The sequence below is a fragment of the Rana temporaria genome, chromosome 4 (assembly GCF_905171775.1).
Source record: "Rana temporaria chromosome 4, aRanTem1.1, whole genome shotgun sequence".
NCBI classification, from domain to species: domain Eukaryota; kingdom Metazoa; phylum Chordata; class Amphibia; order Anura; family Ranidae; genus Rana; species Rana temporaria.
Window position 1 is genome coordinate 381,386,451 of NC_053492.1, and position 19,454 is coordinate 381,405,904.

A 19,454-nucleotide genomic window follows, 5' to 3' on the forward strand; every position below is an offset into this window, starting at 1 on the left:
TCGGAGGCCGAAAGTGATGTCATGACATCACTTCTAGCGCCGGCAGATGTAAACACTACCGTTTTTTTTTTTTGCTGGGAAGCTTGAGATTTTTTTTTTTTTTTTTTTTTTAGCTCAGGCTTTCCAGCATAGAGGAGAGATCTGGGGTCTATAAGTCTCCGTAAAGAGGACCTGTCATGCCCTATTCCTATTAAAGGGATGTTTACATTTCTTGTAATAGGAATAATAGTGATCAAAAATTACATCTAAGTATGCAGGCATTCGGGGTAAAGCGATCCACATAGACCGTCATCCTCATTTCCGGCTCTCACCGCTATCAGTCTGCAATAGTGACCAGGAAGACTACTCTGCAGTAGAGCGATCTGAAAGCGAGGCTTGAACCACTCGTGGAAGGGACGACATCAATGGCGGTGAGGAGAATGGTTTATGTGGACAGCTTTACACTGGATCCCTGCATACTTAGATGTGCCTGTTTTAATCATCAATCATGTGAGTTTCTAAATGTTGTACCTACATTAAATGTAACCTTATTGCTACACTAAGAGGCGCATCTCTTCTATTTTATACTTAGTTTTGACATGACGCTACTCTTATGTCAAGACATCGCTTGTATATCAAGTCAAAATTTAAAAAAATGTTTTGCTTGTCTTGCAAAACGCTCTCAAACCAAGGTTTCACTGTATATAAATTAAATGTAAGAACATACCATAAAGGAAATTTGTAATAGGTTGTGTTTGTATTTCAGGGCTTTTGAGTGCTGTTATGGAGCCATTCTTAGAAGGAGAAGTATTTGATACTTACATCGTTCCCATCAGCATCAGCTATGAAAAATTATTGGAGGAAGCCCTCCTTGCGCAAGAACTTTTAGGAGCTCAGAAACCCAAAGAATCCACATCAGTAAGATGTACTTCAGGCTGACTTGGTGCCATCCATTGTGTGGCACAGTTAAATAATAGATCTGGTGCTGGATCACAAATGCCCAGTGTGATTTTCTAGAGGACTTAAAGTCCTCTACCTCTGACTGGTATTCCAAATATACCCGCCATGTCAAGTTTGCTGTTCAAACTTTCCATCTGAACACCAAACACCCTGGTCTCATGCAGCTCCTCACTCATGTACTCTGGCTACAGCAACCCTTTTCAAACGTCTCGCCTATCCTCCTTAAATGCCATACATTTACCCTTTCAAAAGTATTTCTCCATTCCGTCTAAGTCTTCCAGGTTAACTGCTTACTCAGATGTCAAAATTGCAGTTGTCCACCATCTCAAACATCATCCAATTTCAAGAGATAAAACATTTTGTGACCTACCTGGAATTACACTTGACAGATTGTCCCAAAATACCCACAATTTAGATGTCTATCTGCCAGTGCTATAATATCTTTGAAAAAAAAGATTTGAGAGGTTAATAAATTTCAACTGGAATTTGCGTGAATAAGACCTAGTTATACCAACGTCCCAATGAGAGCCCAGCAATCTGGGATTCCTAACATCCACCCATGTTTGGGTACAAATAATAACCTCTCTCAGATATAAAAAAGATACCCACTTACATGAGAGGAGGCATGGCAACTCCATCCTGTCCAAAACCCTTTTCCTAGTCCTATATGACCAGGCATCCAACAGGCTTCAGATCAGACTGGGTTATGCTTGACTTCCTTCTGTGACCAGACATTTTTCCTGTCCCATTTGTGATCCTACCACTTGTTTTCAGTAGAAATCTAGCTCTAAACCACCCCCGTTTTAAGACAAGTAGAAAAGCAGGTCAGTTGTGCTTTTAAACATAGTTTTATGTAGGAAACTATATACGGTAACAATATGAATATTATGGAATATTTTCTGTTGCTCTATTTTATCAATGTGCACAGGTGTGACCTTGGCCTCCAAATGACATGCAGCTCCTTCTATCTAATGTGCTCTCCAACATCTGTATTATATACACCCACCATTCAATTTGTCATGTGATGTCCAAAAGACAGGCCTACTGGTCATTGTCAGTACACTCAGTGCTATAAGTACAGCCTAACTGAAGCTGACTTAAGGACAATGTCATCCAGTGCTTAGGGCAAAGATGCCAATCTGCACCCCCCCCCCCATTCATGATGTGCAAGCTTAAGGGATCCTACACCTCACAGTGCACTGTCCTAGCACTTAAGCCCCATAAACGCAGTATAAGCACTATGGGTATATTTACTAATGCTACATGCGTATCAGACAGACACACTTGTGTTTGTATTACAAATTTCAAGGAAACCTACATTCAGAAATATACAGGCTGCTACTGCAGAACTTAATACCACTTCCTGACTGTCATGAGCTTCAATACTTTATGATTGACCAACCTGGAAAGAGTATGCAGACCAGAAGTTCAGACTTTGAGGGGACTTAAATAGAGACAGGCAACTAGCATTTTCAGATGGAAGTCAGCATTAGCAACATCCATATTTTATCATTATAGGTTTCCATTGAGATGTACTGTAAGTAGAGTGGGTTGAGGGTAGACCAACAAGGCACCACATACCGATTTAATGAGCATTACAGGCTGGACTGGGACAAAAATTTGGCCCTGGACCTCATCCAGATTGGCCCACTTTGACAGGTAACTCCTCATCCGGCCACCCAAGCCCCCCTGGCCGGCCACCCAAGCCTCCCCCCTTCAATAGCCATTAGCCATCCTACGTTATTTCTCTTATAGGCAGTACCAGTGGGAAAGCTAGAAATTTCACCCAAGGCAAAGAATCAGTCCCCCCCCCCCCGTAATGGGACAAGATTAGGTAGGAAAGTGAGAAACTTCCAGGCCATAGCTGTTGAGTCAGCTGTCTGTCCCCTCCCCCATGCTCCTTCTAGTCCCCCCATGCTCCTCTGTTCCCCCCAGCTCCTCTGCCCCCTGTGCTCCTCTGTCCCCCCCTGCTGCTCTGCTCCCCATGTGCTCCTCTGGCCCCCCATGCTCCTCTGTTCCCCCCATGCTTCTCTGGTTCCCCATATTCTCATCTCTCCCCCAATGCTGTTCTGGTCCCCATATGCTCCTCCTCCCCATGCTGCTCTGGTCCCCTATATGCTCATCTCTCCCCATGCTTCTCTGGTCCCCCATATGCTCATCTCTCCCCCCCATGCTGCTCTGGTTCCCCGTATGCTCATCTCTCCCCCCCCATGCTGCTCTGGTCCCCATATGCTCCTTTCTCCCCCCCCCCATGCTGCTCTGGTCCCCTATATGCTCATCTCCCCCCATGCTTTTCTGGTCCCCCATATGCTCACCCCCCCCATGCTGCTCTGGTCCCCCATATGCTCATCTCCCCCCCATGCTGCTCTGGTTCCCCATATGCTCCTCTCGCCCCCCCATGCTGCTCTGGTCCCCCATATGCTCATCTCCCCCCATGCTGCTCTGGTTCCCCATATGCTCCTCTCTCCCCCCCATGCTGCTCTGGTTCCCCATATGCTCCTCTCTCCCCCCCATGCTGCTCTGGTCCTCCATATGCTCATCCCCCCTTCAGGCCTCTCTGGTCCCCCATATACGATTCTCTGGTTCTCCATATGCTCACCCCCCCCCATGCTGCTCTGGTCCCCCATATGCTCCTCTCTCCCCCCCCATGCTGCTCTGGTCCTCCATATGCTCACCCCCCCATGCTGCTCTGGTCCCCCATATGCTCCTCTCTCCTCCCCCATGCTGCTCTGGTCCCCTCCGCTCCTCTGCCCCCCCCCCCGCAGCGCTCACCTCCTCTCCCTGGCTTAGTTTAGTTATGCAGCGCGACTGAATAATGGCATGCTCCTCGGGAGTCGGCACTGAGAAGCTCATCATACGATCCGGAAGGAGGGCTCAGGGCAGCCGCACACAGCTGTGATATAAGCTTCCTCTGCACTCTTTCTCCTGCTTTTTCCTTCCCCCGTTCTTCATCCTGTCTGATGTCGCTGAGAATCTAGATGGAGAGTCGGGGAAGAAAACAGCAGGAGAATGAGTGCAGAGGAAGCTTATATCACAGCTGTGTGCGGCTGCCCTGCATAAGTAAGCCAGGGAGAGGAGGTGAGCAGCACTAAAACTGGCCCACTAAGCCATCTGCCCACTGGGAAACTCCCGGTAGTCCTGATGGCCAGTACATGCCTGAGCATTAGTAAAAGCCAAATAGAAAATGTTGGGACTTTTAAGGTGCCAATAACATGTGCAGACTACAGATTACAAATATTTATTTTATTATAGCATAAACCATGTTAAAATCCCTTTTCATAAAAACACATGGAAAGTATATGCTATCGGCAACCTTAAAAGTCCCTCAATTTTCAATCTGGCTTTTTCTAAGGCATGTATTGTATATAGATCAGCCCAAGAAACAAATGTGCCCATTATTTTTATGTAGATGAGTATTTGAAATCATTCATAAAGCAAACTTGCTGCATTGACATTCATTTTTCGTTGTAGGGTTTGATGAAAGCCAGGAAGCTTCTAAGTGAGAATTTTGGTAACATTCACATATACTTTGGACAGCCATTGTCTTTACGGTCACTGTCTTCTGGGAAAATAAATCGATCTGAATATAATCTTACCCCAAGGTAATGTGTCAGACATTATGGGGTGGATTTATTAAAGGCAAATAGACTGTACACTTTGCAAATGCAGTTGCACTCATTTCCCCCAGAGCTTAGTAAATGTGGTAAGACTATGCTGATTTCCATCATCCAATCATGTTCAAGCAAATATGCTGTTTTTTACATTTTCCTTGCACCTGTCTTGAAGCTTTACCACATTTATATTTACTAAGGAAAACTAGTTCAACTACACTTGCAAATTACACAGTCTATTGGCTTTAGTAAATTGATCCTTATGTGTATAGTCATTCAACATCACAAAAATGCTTCAAAAATTCCATGGATAAATGTATTGCTTGAAAGCTATAACCCGTAAAAAGTCTCTCAATTGATCTGACACATGGGTGCTGAAACAAGTCCTAACTTCTTATCTATTAATCTGTTGAATTTACTCAATTGGTGTTTGTTTCCTGGCTCTGCTTCCTCTCTCACCCATTATTTTCTGATGTATCTATATCAGGGGTCTCCAAACTTTCAAAACAAAGGGCCAGTTTACTGCCCTTCAAACTTTAGGGGGCCGGATTGTGGCCAGTGGGAGTATAAAATGCCCTAACATTAGTAGGTGGTTAGTGGAAGTAAAACAATTACATCATTGGTGTCAGTGGAAAGAATAGTGCCCCATGATTGGCATCAGTGGGAGAAATAGTATCCCATCATTGGTGTCAGTGGGAGAAATAGTACCCCATCATTGGTGTGAGTGGGAGGAATAATGCCCCATCATTGTTGACAGTGGGAGGAATAGTGCCCCATAATTGGTGCCAATGGGAGTAATTCTGCCCCATCATTGATGACAGTGGAAGGAATAGAGCCCCATCATTGGTGTCAGTGGGAAGAATGGTGCCCTTTCATTGGTGTCAGTGGGAGAATTTGTTTCCCGTCTCTGGTGTCAGTGGGAGGAATAGTACCCCATTGTTGATGTCACTGGGAGGAATAGTGCCCCATCATTGGTGCCTGTGGAAGGAACAGTGCCTGATATCAGTGGAAGGGATAGTGCCCCAAGGGCCGGATAAAAGCAAGCAAAGAGCCACATGCAGTCTGGAGATCCCTGATCTATATGATATACAAAGTATTTACAGCAGGCTCCTCCATTTAACTTTCCATAAAGAGAGACAGTGTCATGAACTAAAAGCCAACAAGTATAGACAATCAAGCAGTATGTATTATATATATTGTGGTACAGTGAAAAATAATGGATTACAGAATATATAAATTGAATATATTTGGAATCCTAATACCACAATAAAAATTTTAATATTTATTAAAGTGTATTTACTGTACAAACTTGTAATCTTAAATCGTACAGTTTAAGACACAGGAATTGACTCTTAACTGATGGACTCCTTCTCCTGTTGCAAAAGATTTTTTCTATTCTTCACCAGGGTTTCTTTTCTTCTTTAAAGTGATTGTAGCCCTGAAAAAAATACTCCTGTCCCTTTAAGACACAAGATATAGCACAGCGCTTTTGCAATGTCAATTGTCCCTTTCTATGTTGTACAATACCTGTCTGATCCTGCCTGACCCTGTTTTCCTAACCACACTTATGGCTGCTGATCCCTGACTGCGTGGTCGGATTGTATGCCTCTGTCATCCTGTGTGTATTCAGTATCTATGCATCTCCCCCGTCCCCCCTCCCTCTCTCTGTCATTTCCATAGTCTGTGTGTAGCACTACCCCTGTAGGGGCTGCAAGTGAAAGGGTTCCCCACTGCTGCACAACAGTCACCAATCCAGACACAGAAATCAGTCTTTGTGTTTTATTAGGGGATGATAACTTAGATGGGTAAGGGATTATGGGATACCCAGAGTGACAACAGGGACACTTCCTCCCTATTTACAGACTCCTCTTCAGCCTTCAACCTACACAAACTTGTTCCTCTTTTGCACAGCTTCTGTTGGTTCACTCCTGAGGGAACTGACAGGCTTTTTATCAGTTCAGCGACAGCCCATTACAGGCAGGAACTCGCAATCCCTTGAGAAATAGCACATGTAGAGTGAAACAGCCTATAACCTCTCCTTCTGCTTCCCCGTGGCCACTGACCCAGTTTCACTGCTTTCAGAAAATGCTAGCCCATCTGGCTGCCACCAGCCGCACCTAGCTGTCTTCCTGTTACCAGTCCTCTTGACTGACATACACATGGAGATTCCCCAGGGTAAGGTTTGATGAAGACCTGGCACACCGCTGTCTTCAAGAGAGCACTGATAGAGCTGGCAGTCTCTTCCCTTGTCTGTCCCTGCACCGTGCTGATCTACTTACTGTCTCTGCTTGATGAAGAAGCATGCATGCTCTGAACACACGCACATCCTCACTCCATCCAGATGTGACGTCAGTGACTGCATCTGAACTTTTCGGAGTCCCTGGAAGGGCTGGGAGCCACCAGCGCAGCTGGATCAAGTTGCAGTTTCTTTCCCTGATTGCAGCCCGTTCTCCCCGGGAGTGGATGAACCACCATACAATTCCAAATACAATGAACCACCATACAATAACCTTTTTATCCAGTGAGTTTTTACTAATTTCTGGAATAAATGTTACTACATTGCTGCACTTAGATGGCGCTGCTCTCTTTGTTTTTGTATAGTCACAGAGTCCCTTCTAGCCTGTACACAAGCCTGCGGCCGTCCAAAGTCAGCACTCCTTGAGATTGCCACTGCTCCTGAATTTGTATTAACTTCCATTTTATGGCATTTCTGTGACTGCCCATTCTCTTTCCACATGAGTGTTCTCTTTTGATTTCGTGTCTGCTTTCTCTCAGGCTTGAATCCCTCCAATTGCCTCATATGGTGGCACCCTTCCAGGCCAGCCTCCTGAGCCCCAGCCCGAGGTGAACCCCCCCCCCAGTGGGGGTCCCTCAAGGGCCACTGACAGTCTCCCTCAGCACTGGTTCTCCATCTTCCACCCAACTGCCCTGCTGGTATGGGTTTCCCAGTACCCTGCCAGGTCCACTCCTGGGGATTTGCTGAGGGCCCCTAAATATTCATCAGCCCCTCCTAACCTCCACCCTCTATTTTCTAGAAAGTTTTCCAACTTTATTGAACCGGGGGGGGGGGGGGGGTTTGCACCAGAGGGCTGCCAGGATGAGGGAAACTGGCAGTGAAGCCTTGCGGCTGCACAGCTGGTCCCCTACTGCGCATGTGCAAACGCACTGCACTTTCTTAACCTCCCTGGCGGTATGATTATTTCAGATTTTAGGTGCTGAAAGCGGTACCATTACTTTGCATGGAAATTTGCCGTTTTATATTGTAGGCCTGCAATTCTTAGGAAGAACTCACTTAAATCTGTCCAAACAAGAGTCTAGTAGACATCCCGGGTATAATAAAATTTGAGACACAAAATCATAAATTATAATATAATAAATACATATAAATAATTATAACAAATAATATAATAATAATAAAAATTATTACTTTAAATTTTTTGATGACGAATTTTCCCACAAATCACTATCGCTCAATTCTGCAAGTGATTCTAATTTATTATCGCTGTTTTTTAGCTGGTCTAAAACCACTTTTGACATAAAGGGACACTTTTTGGTTGCTATAAGATAAGATTACAGCATACTGTATGTATTGTGTTTATTAACTTTTTAAAATTTGGCGCCGATCTCCGTCCCCATGCGTCGTAACGTCATGTGTTAGAATGGCCCAGTCAAAGTCCAGACCTAAATGTCTAGATTTTAAAATTGCAGTTCAGAGACGGTTCGGCCCCCCCTCCTCATTCCCCCGCCGCTGGGCCAATAACTCCCCTGAGTGGTATTCCAGAGTCTGGCTCGGGGTGGAATTTCAGGACCAAAAGCGGTAACCCCAAGCCAGACTCGGGACCGCCTTGCAGTGTCCACAGGCAGAGTTACTTACCTTGTCCCTGGATCCTGCGATGCCTCTCCACTGTGTAATCGAGCTGTGTCCTCCTCACTCGAATCACAGTGCCGCGTGCCGCTGAGTACAGGCGTCTGCAGAAAGCCCTCCCCATGCGGATGACCCTATAGGCAAAAACCAAATGACCCAGCAAAGACTGAAGCTGTTTCAATTGCAGTTTTCTGGCCCCTCTTGCCAAGCGGACCAGGGAGAGGAGCCTGGCCAGCTTGTCACTGGGCAGCCGAAAGACTATCGCAACCGTGTCTATTTCTATGCCCAAAAAGGCTAGAACAGTCACGGGACCCTCGGTCTTGTCAGCGGACAGTGGAACGGCAAACCGTCTGCAGGTGTTCTGAAAAACAGAGAGGAGACGCTGGCACCGATCACTGTGTGCTGGGCCCACGAAGAGGAAGTCGTCCAAGTAATGCAGTGTGGACTGGAAATGAGCCTCCTGGGCAACCACCCATTTAAGGAAGCTACTGAACAACTCAAAGAAATAACACGAGATGGCACAGCCCATGGGCAGGCACATGTCAAAAAATTGGTTGTCCTGAAAGTAGCAGCCCAGGAGGTGGAAACAGTCCGGGTGAACCGGGAGGAGGCGAAAGGTGGACTATATGTCCGCCTTTGCCAACAACGCTGACTGGCCGGCAGCCCTAACCAGCTGAAGAGCCCTGTCAAAGGAGGCATAGTGGACCCAGGATTCCTCCTTATCTATGCCGTCAATGACCGAGGAGCCAGAAGGGTAGGACAGGTGGTGGATAAGGCGGAATTTCCCTCCCGCCTTTTTCGGGACCACACCGAGAGGGGACACCCTCAGGTTGTGAAAAGGGGAAAATCAAATGGGCCCCCCATCCGCCCCAGCTCCAGCTCCTTCCGGAGCTTCTCAGCCACGACAGACTCAAACCCAATCGCAGATTTTAAATTGGGTGCCATGGTAGGCACATCCGAAGGAGTGAAGGGTATCCAAAAACCACGGTCCAAGCCGTCTCTCAAAATCAAAGCCTCCCTATGAAGGGGGTACTGGTCTAGCCAGGGAAGAATCTCTGACACGTTCACTGGTGACCTCTGGTTTAGATAGGTCAGGCTTGGCTCCCGGCCGGACAAGGGGCTGCTTTCCCTTCAGGAAGCACCGGCTGGCGGGGTGAGCACCGCCACAACTGGAGCACTCCTGCTTAAAGCAGCACGCGGTGTACCATTTGCAGTGGCTCTCATTGAAGAGCCAGCAGATACCCTTCTTGGTGGCAGCTGACGCTCCAGGGGGAGCGCCGGCTGGGGACTTAAAGGACGAAGGCCTGTGGGGACACATAAGTAGCAACCACAGGCTACAATCAATCAAAACAGAATTCCTTACGTGCCGCCATTTTTTGGCGAAATTGAGTGTCGTAATTGAACCAACACTGTCCCCCATAAACCTTGTAAGCACCCCAAATAAGGTCCAAATATCAAAAGAGGGATGCGGCCAACTCCGGGAACCGCTCGCAAAGCACTCCCGCGTAAGCGCAGAACCCTTGCAGCCAGTTCCCGAACGTTCGAGGAAGCTGTTTAGATTTCTCGCCCTGCACCGTGACATCAACCCGACGCGATTTGTCAATCGACTCCCTGTCTGGAGGGACGAGCGCGATAAAATCAAAAAACTTGCGACGCCAGATTTTACCCTTAATCTCATTGGTCAAGTGCGTGCCAGTAGAAGAAACCGCCCACAAAGCACCGCCCGAGACGGAGCCCAAACTAGCCGCCGGACCCGAGACCCCCATCTGGGACAAGACCGACTTTACGACCGTAGCTATGCGTTCGTCCGGTGGGCCCGATACGGAAGCGTCATTAGGTCTACCCCAAATCAAATCACAGTCATACTCACTGATACGCGGGGGCAGAGACGATGGAGGGTGACCGGCGGCAGGTCCAGGCGGGACGTCCAGAGTAGGATCAACCACGGCAGGAGCTGAACGGCAGGAGAGATCCAGGGGCGGGGATCCGACCACCGACCCTGAGGAGCACGGTTGGCCAAGGACAGCAGCCGAGCAGCGACAGGAGCAACCGTGGACCCCAGAACCCGCGGCATGAGCAGTTGACAGACCGGAACCAGTAGAGGAGTCTCCCACCCTGCTGAGCGCAGGGAGACGAGGTTGGGTGGTGGTGGCAGGCAGCCCGCGGCAACCTCCCGCCCAGCCGGGCGCAGGAAGGTGCAGGTCCGCGTGAGCCTGTGGTGAGGAGAGGGAGGCAGAGGCAGGCCGTACATCCCCAGCCCAGCCGGGCACCGGGGGATGCTGGCGTACAGCCGGCAGACGCAAGGTGTGGGTGGCAGACGCGGAGAGGTTGTCTTCCACCCTGCTGGGTGCAGGGACATGCTGTTGCACCGCCGGCGGCTGTAGAGGGCGTATAGCCGGCACGCAGTGGCCGACTCCCACCCATCCGTGCCCAGGGAGATCACGGCCATCATGGGAGCCAAGTACGGAGTGGGCGACAGGGTCATAAACGTGATCTCCCACCCAGCCGGATGCAGGGAGATCCTGGGCTGGCAGAACAGTCAGGGCAGAGGACAGGGACCCAGTCAAATCTCCCGCCCTGTAGGGTGCAGGGAGAGCCTGTACATCCATCAGAGGCATGGCAGAGGACAGGGTCATGCGCAGATCTCCCGCCCTGCAGGGCGCAGGGATATCCTGTACATTAGTCATAGGCAGGGCAGAGGACATGGTCATGGTCAACCCCCCCGCCCTGCAGGGCACCGGGAGAGCGTGTACAGCCACATTCTGAATGGCAGAGGACAGTGGCACATTCAAATCTCCCACCCTGCCGGTGGCACACCAAGAGAGGCCACAGGTGGGGGTGGGGGGAGGGGGCCATCCCAAGGGAGAGAAGAGCAAAAAGCCAGTTAGCCTGACCTTGGAGAGCAAGAAAGAGAGTGAATAAAGAGAGTAAACGAGTTTTGGACAATTCCTTTATTAAAAAATAGCTGCTTCCCAAATTCCTTCAACACAAACCACACATATAAGACCCTGGATAACGGGTAAAAGAAAATTCTGAGTCCAATGTGTTTGTACAGTGAGTCTGACTAGTGCAGATCAGACTGGGGTTCTCGGTCACCCTGTGACCTTAATAGGGGCTGGGGGAGCTGGACAAGAAGTTTTGAGAGCTCTCTAAGGTAAGCTGGGCTCCACAAGCCCCCCCCCCCCGCTCACAGTGACTCCCGTCACACCACTTACTCTGCAATTTATCACATGAGATAGTTCTCATCTAGCTTTAATTCCTCCTCTTGCAACTTTTGTTTGGAATCCCCACACACCTATCCCTTGAAACCCTGAAGGTCTTGGTTCTGCCTTGTAGATTCTCTTTCTTATACTTTGACCAACGTATCCAGAAAGCCTGTCCTTCTTGCTTCCCTGGGGCTCTTCTTATCACCTTCTGTGGGAATGCCATTTTTCCCTTCCCTTCTTTTCTGTTTCCTACAGGGCAGACACTCAATTGGATTTCTCCTTCCTCTTCCACTCAGCTAGTTAGCCTTTTTTCTAGGGCTTCTGTCCTCCTTCCACACCTGAGCCCATTCTCCCAAAGATGTTGGGGTTCTTGGGCTTTTTACTGCATTTAGCATCTGCTTTTTCTCACAAGTTGCAGGGCCACCACCTGCTTTTTGAAAGGTGGCTGTTTGAGCCTCTGCCAATCTGTGCTTCAGCTGCAAAGTGCTTCTGCTGTTAACTGTCTGTTTGAGTCTATTCAACCGTTTTGTTTTTTTACTGTCAGCCTGTTTCTGTTGTTATGGCTAATTGTTGTCGACCCTGCCAATTATTGCTTGGGGATGTCTTATAGTCCAAGAATCAATTCCTGTGACCTGTACTGTAAGATAAGTATAATAGGGGTTTTGACTTACCTGTAAATTCGACAAAAAAAGTGAGGCTCATAGAGTGGGTGGAGTTATATGGATACACTTGTGATTGCCACAGTCCAATTACCTGAAGGTAGTAGCATCTAACCAATGGTCTCAGAAACAATTCCTGTGTTCTTTACTGTACCCAAAGATATGGAATTTACAGGTATGTCAAAATTTCAAATTTTTAGTTTCAGATGAATTGGGGAAGTATTAGAATCCCTTTCATTCTTTCTGCTATCTGCTCTCCCTTAGGGAGCTTTTTCCTCACTTACTGTCACAGTGACAATGGTTTCACTAGACAGGAAGTGATGGAACATCTGCAACAGAGAGATGAACAGCAATTAAAAGCCGACTGGGGTTCTTGCCTGTTTTGCTTTGTGTCTTTTAACCACTTAAAGGGTCACTAAAGGAACATTTTTTTTTTAGCTAAATAGCTTCCTTTACCTTACTGCAGTCCTGGTTTCATGTCCTCATTGTTCGTTTTTGCTTTGAAGTAGCTGTAATCCTTCTCTGATCTCCACACTTCCTGCTTGTCTGGCCCCCTTATGAAAAAACTCATGCAAGCTTCTCACTGTGGTCCATGATCAAGAAGGTGTGATTACTGTGGGCTAGATTCACGTACGGCGGCGTATCTTTCTGCCGGCGTAGCGCATCCCATTTGCACTACGCCGACGTAAGATAGTGAGGCAAGTACTGTATTCACAGCACTTGCCTCCTAAGTTACATCGGCGTAGCGCAAATGGCCCGGCGTAACCCTGCCTAATTCAAAATAGGCAGGTAGGCGGCGTGTTGTATGGTAATGAATTCACGATTCATTACCATACATGTATAAGAAGCGCCGATCGTACGGCGCATGCACGCGCATGCTCAGTATGACGTCGCAAATACTCCTTGCTTTAGACGTTTCAAAATTGGCGTACTTTTTTTCCCCACAAATAGAGCTTTCTTTTGGTGGTATTTCATCACCCTCTTCGGTTTTGATTTTTTGCGCTGCAAACAAAAATCTGCTATATATTTTTGGTAAAACAAATCCCAATAAGCGTATATTGATTGATTTTCACAAAAGTTATAGGGCCAGATTCACAAAAGAGATACGACGGCGTATCTCTGAGATCCGTCCGTCGTAACTATGCGCCTGATTCATAGAATCAGGTTACGCATAGATCTCACAAAGATCCGACAGGTGTAATTGACTTACACCGTCGGATCTAATGCCGCGTACAGAAGGTCTTTTTTTGTGATGAAAAAAAACAACGTTTTTGAAAACATAATTTAAAATGACCGTGTGTGGGGAAAACGTCGTTTTGTCTTCTGAAAAACGACAAAAAAAAATTCGAACATGCTCGAATTTTTTGTGTCGTTTTTCAAAACGTCGTTTTTTGTGTCGATTAAAATGATAGTGTGTGGGCAAAATGACTTTGAAAACGACGTGTTTGAACCCACGCATGCTCAGAAGCAAGTTATGAACCTACTTTCACTGGAAAAGAGTGCTGAACGTAACCGTGCTTTGCTAGAGCATTTTGAAAAAACGATGGTGTGTAGGCAACGTCGTTTTTGAAAATGAAGTTTCAAAAACGTTGTTTTATTTCATGATTTAAAACTTCGTTTTTTTCATCACAAAAAACGACCGTCTGTACGCGGCATTAGGCTGCAATTCTAGGCCGGGCGCTAGGTGGCGATTCCATTGCGGTCGGCGTAGAATATGCAAATGACTAGTTATGCCTATTTACGAACGTACGCTGTAAATTTACGTAAATTTACGTTGTTTCCGTAGAGATACGCGGCGTAAAACTAAAGCTGCCCTCTAGGTGGTCTAGCCAATGTTAAGTATGGCCGTCGTTCCCGCGTCGAAATTTGAAATTTCACGTCGTTTGCGTAAGTCGTCCGTGAATGGCGCTGGACGCCATTTACGTTAACGTCGAAACCAATGACGTCCTTGCGACGTCATTTAGCGCAATGCACGTCGGGAAATTTTAGGGACGGAGCATGCGCAGTACGTTCGGCGCGGGAACGCGCCTAATTTAAATGGTCCCCGCCCCATTTGAATTAGGCAAGTTTACAGGCAAGTGCTTTGTGAATCAAGCACTTACGCTGAAAACTTGTGGCGGTGTAACGTAAATGGGATACGTTACGCCGCCGCAGCGTAGGCCAATTCTATGTGAATCTGGCCCATAGTGTCTTCAAACTATGGGATATTTTTATTCATGTATTTATATTTTACAAGTTATGGTGGCGATCTGCGACTTATAGCAGGACTGCGATATTCTGAGACTAATGCCGTGTACAGACGGTCGTTTTTTGTGATAGAAAAAAACGACGTTTTATGTGATGAAAAAAAACAACGTTTTTGAAACTTCATTTTTAAAAACGACGTAGCATACACACAATCGTTTTTTCAAAATGCCCTAGCAAAGCGCGGTTACGTTCACCACGTACGACGGCACTCTGTTCCATTCAAGCTCGCTTCATAACTTGCTTTTGAGCATGCGCGGGTTTTAAACGTCGTTTTGCCCACACTATCATTTTAAATGACACAAAAAACGACGTTTTGAAAAACGACACAAAAAATTGAAGCATGTTCGAATTTTTTTTGTCGTTTTTCAGAAGACATAAAACAACGTTTTCCCCACACACAGTCATTTTAAATGACGTTTTTAAAAATTTCGTTTTTTTTCATCACAAAAAGTGATGGTGTGTACGCGGCATTACTGACACTTTTGACACTTTTTGGAAACCAGTGACACTAATACAGTGATCAGTGCTAAAAATATGCACTGCACTAATAACACTGACTTTGAAGGGGTTAACATCAGGGGCGATCAAAGGGTTAACAGTGTACTTAAAAAGTGTTAATGTGAACTATGTGAGGTGCTTTTACTAGGGAAAGAGATGACATTTATTCCCTGCTTTGCCATCCCTTCCCCTCTATCAGAATGGCAATCTGCCTTGCTTACATAGGCAGATCACTAGACATGTGCAGGATGAAAAAATTTGTTTTGTTTAGTTTGGTTTCGATTCGTTATTTAATTAAATTAGTTTAGTTAAGTTCGTTGCATTCATTACATTCGTTTTCGGGATTCATTTCGTATTCGAAAAACAAATCTACCGAATTCGAAAAAAATTATCAAATTCGAAATAATGCTACCACATTTAAACGAAACTATATATAACCATTTCCTGAAATCCGAAATTTGTGTAGAATGAAATCGAATTTAAATAGAAAAGATTAAAATAGAATCGAAAATACTAGAAAAGAATCGTATAGAAAAACAATAGCACAGAACAGAAAAAAATATTTTATATATATATATATATATATATATATATATATATATATATATATATATATATATATTGAGATATATATATATATATATATATATATATATATATATATTTATATATAACATCTTCTGAAATTCGACTTTGGTATAGAATGAAATCGAATTCCAATAGAAAAGATTAGAATAGAATAGAAAATAATAGAAAAGAAAAGCATAGAAAAAAATAGAACAGAATAGAAAAAATATATAATATATTCTATTCTAATCTTTTCTATTCCAATTCGATTTCATTCTATATGAAATTCGAATTTTGGAAAATGGTTACCGTATTTATCGCGTTATAACGCGCTCTGGCGTATACCGCGCACCCCCAAAGTGGCCCCCAATCCTGTGGGAAAAAAAGATTTTTTGTTGTTTTGTACTTACAGTTTTGATGTCTTGCGCGGCGTCCATCTGCGGCCTTGTCGGGTCCGGCGTCCTTCTGCGGCCTCGTCGGGTGTCCTCTTCGGCGGGTCCGGCGTCCGTCTTCGGCGGGTCCGGCGTCCATCTTCGGCGGGTCGGGCGTCCATCTTCGGCGGGTCCGGTGTCCATCTTCGGCGGGTCCGGTGTCCATCTTCGGCGGGTCCGGTGTCCATCTTCGGCGGGTCCGGCGTCCTTCGGCGGCGTCCTCCCGCTCGTTTCCCGCCATGACTTTGAATACTGCGCCCGCATATAGCGAGCGCAGTACACTCGTGAATCTTCGGGCAGGCTCGGGCGCCTCTCGCACTGACGTCCTGTACGCTCAGGACGTCAGGACGTCAGTACGAGAGGCGCCGAGACTGGCCGAAGATTCACGAGTGTACTGCGCTCGCTATATGCGGGCGCAGTATTCAAACTCATGGCGGGAAAGCGGGTATCGGCGTATATCGCGCACCCACGATTTTGCCCTGATTTTCAGGGCAAAATAGTGCGCGGTATACGCCGATAAATACGGTATATGTAATAAAAATTTGGATATGGTAGTTTTTTCTAATTTAGTAGATTTTTTTCAAATGTGGTAGAATTTTTTCGAATGCAGTAGATTTTTTCTAATCTAATTACATTTTTCAAATTTGATCGACTTTTTAGGAATTCGGTCAAAATTTTTTCAAAGTCTAATATGAAACTAATCTTTTTAAAAAAATATCAGAAGGTATCCAAAGGATAAAAACTGATCCTAGCGCTCTATGGACGTGGTGGAATATGTGTAATAATCAATAGTTTTGCAGACAAGCAGCTGTTATAATAGGGTAAGAAATGAAAAGCAATGTGTCTCTGAATAGAAGCACTAACAGCGCTAAGGTGACTAATTAAACCTGTAATTAACCTTTTGCTAAATTAGTCTCACTGAGTGAGGATGAATGCAATGTGTATGACCACAAAATGAAATAGGTTTAAAATATAAAATCATGTGAACCAAAAGGAATAAAAATGCATAAAGTCCATTCATAGAAAAAACTGTATAAAGTCTCTTAAACCGATGTATTTCATAAAATCCTTGAAACTTCCAATTGTAAAATAATCTTCATACCGGGTCTCCCTTAGGAGTTCTACTCACCAGATGCCTATGGTGTGTTCAGCATTAAGAACTCCTTGCTCATACTGGGATTCCTTTCAATGGATTGCCTTAAAAGTCTCCTCAATCTTCCAAAGATATCTCCTTCCTCCTGTTGTCACCGTATCTCAGTAGGTTTGGTATAGGTCATAAATGAGGGAGTGTTTCATGTAAGGCAAGTGAAAAGACATATAGTGTAATACTGTTTTTTATTGAGAACCATGCCCCATAAAAATATATATATGCTTACAAATGTTGAAAATAAAATACAGCACATCAAACGTAGTGAACTGCAGCTCTCGTCCGCTCTAGGTGCACAGTCAGCTCAGCTCCAGCTGACAGGCTCCCAGTTCAGTGTGAACGCTGTGTGTAGTGGAAGAAGCACGTCGTGTAGCCACGCCCTGACGCGTTTCGTGATTGGCTCACGTCTTCAGAGGGCGTGGCTACACGGCACTGACTCTGATTTTAAATAGGGCAAGTGGGAGTGCCCAAACTCACTCTAACCCAATAGGGAGAGGCATCCTCTCAGCAAAGACAAGTCAGTGGGATAAATAACCTGGTCTTATCCAAGCAAACAGCATCTTAACATTGCATGATGTCGGATGCATTTAACCCGCTCCTTGCCAAATTACTAGTACCAACACTATGTCGGCATAAACACATATCCGTGGCACTACTGCCATCATGGCTATGTGATAAAATGCATGTATAAAAAATAATGATTAAAAATATACATTAAAAATACACAAGGTGCACAATCTTTAGTAATAAACATTACAGTAAAATAAAGCAATGTTTAAAATTATATATACTATATGGAATAGATGCAGGCATCTACATATTCTGGCACTAAGAGCAGAGCATGTAAATCTAAACCCATAAGAGACTAAAATAGCGTACTCCGCTAAGCATAAAAACATGTTACTTATATCTCATAAAAACATGTGACCATTAATAATACTAAAATTACCAATAAAATGTGACTAGAAAATGGCTGACTGGGCAAGAATCTAAAAGACAGAGTAAATAAAAGCAAAAGAGCATATATGACTGGGATAACATCATTGTAAATAAAATGAACCAGCATGAGGGAAAATATATGCTTTTTTGTCATATGTGTATATGTCAGCATGAGAGAAAATATATGCATTATAATACGCTTTATATCCATACTCTACATTGATTAATGATTGCTTATAAAGCATTGTAAATAAATTGAACCAGCATGAGGGAAAATATATGCTTTTTTGTCATATGTGTATATGTCAGCATGAGGGAAAAATATATGCATTATAATACGCTTTATATCCATACTCTACATTGATTAATGATTGCTTATAAAGCATTGTAAATAAATTGAACCAGCATGAGGGAAAATATATGAAAAATAGGAGGGAATCCGCGCTTAGGATGTGAATTAGATGCTGCTGCCTCCCTAAAAAACCTCAGTGATGAGATCAAAAAAGATGTAGAAAAGATTGGGATAATGGCGCTGCAAAATGGGTCACCCTTAGGTGTTCCGAGTTTCTGTGTGTTCACAGGTGTTGGGTAATCTGTTAACAGGAAAGATCCAATCCGATGGACCTCCTTAATAGGAAGCACGATCCTTCAGATACCCTATTTGATGATGGCAATAGTAAAACTTTGTCAGAGAGGATTAGTGTGGGAGTGTCCTATTGTAGGATCTATTATTCAGATGCCTAATGGTCTAAGTTATCCAATAGACAGCTGATTAAAATATATTGTCACTTAGAGATATAAATGTTTCTAGTTGCCAGAAACAAAAATAAAACAAAACAAAGCTGGAATAAATATACACCTTCTATGAGGTAAAAACACCGATCTCAGGGGGCAGGTGATAATCGCAGGTGAATGGTGAGAAGTGCTTTTAAAAAAACAATTCTAATGAGCTAGAATGTGTATATATATATGTATATATTAGATGTCCTCTGTGTTGTGGCGAGGTAACAAAGGGGCACTAACCGCCCTGTATAGTGAATATATAAAATGTGTTCTTATTTTAGGTGTCTACTACCATTAGAAATAATAATATTATATTGCAACATTTAGTAGCAAGGAAAAAAGGGTATCAATACAAATAGTGCAACAAAGTATTGCGAGGAAATTGAGAGTTAGTGCAAGTCCTCACAAAAAAAATATCCAATGTGTAAAAGTTAATAAGTAGAAATATATGAATGATAAAAAAATTCATATATATACAATTATTCTTTGCAACTTCAGTGAAAAAAATAGGAAAAAGTGAAGGATTACTCCAAAGGCTTAGAAGCCAACACAATTATTAAAC

The 19,454-nt window shown here is 44.7% G+C and overlaps 1 protein-coding gene across 4 annotated transcripts in view; it reads left to right on the forward strand.

Annotated features, from left to right (window-relative positions):
* LOC120937647 (dihydroxyacetone phosphate acyltransferase-like) overlaps window positions 1–19,454 on the forward strand; it is a 111,030-nt gene that overhangs the window by 45,885 nt on the left and 45,691 nt on the right. For all 4 annotated transcript variants that reach the window (XM_040351048.1, XM_040351049.1, XM_040351047.1 and 1 more), the window contains 2 exons: window positions 746–897; window positions 4,411–4,541. In XM_040351048.1, coding sequence (XP_040206982.1) covers window positions 746–897; window positions 4,411–4,541 — 283 coding nt within the window. The remainder of the gene's footprint in view (window positions 1–745; window positions 898–4,410; window positions 4,542–19,454) is intronic.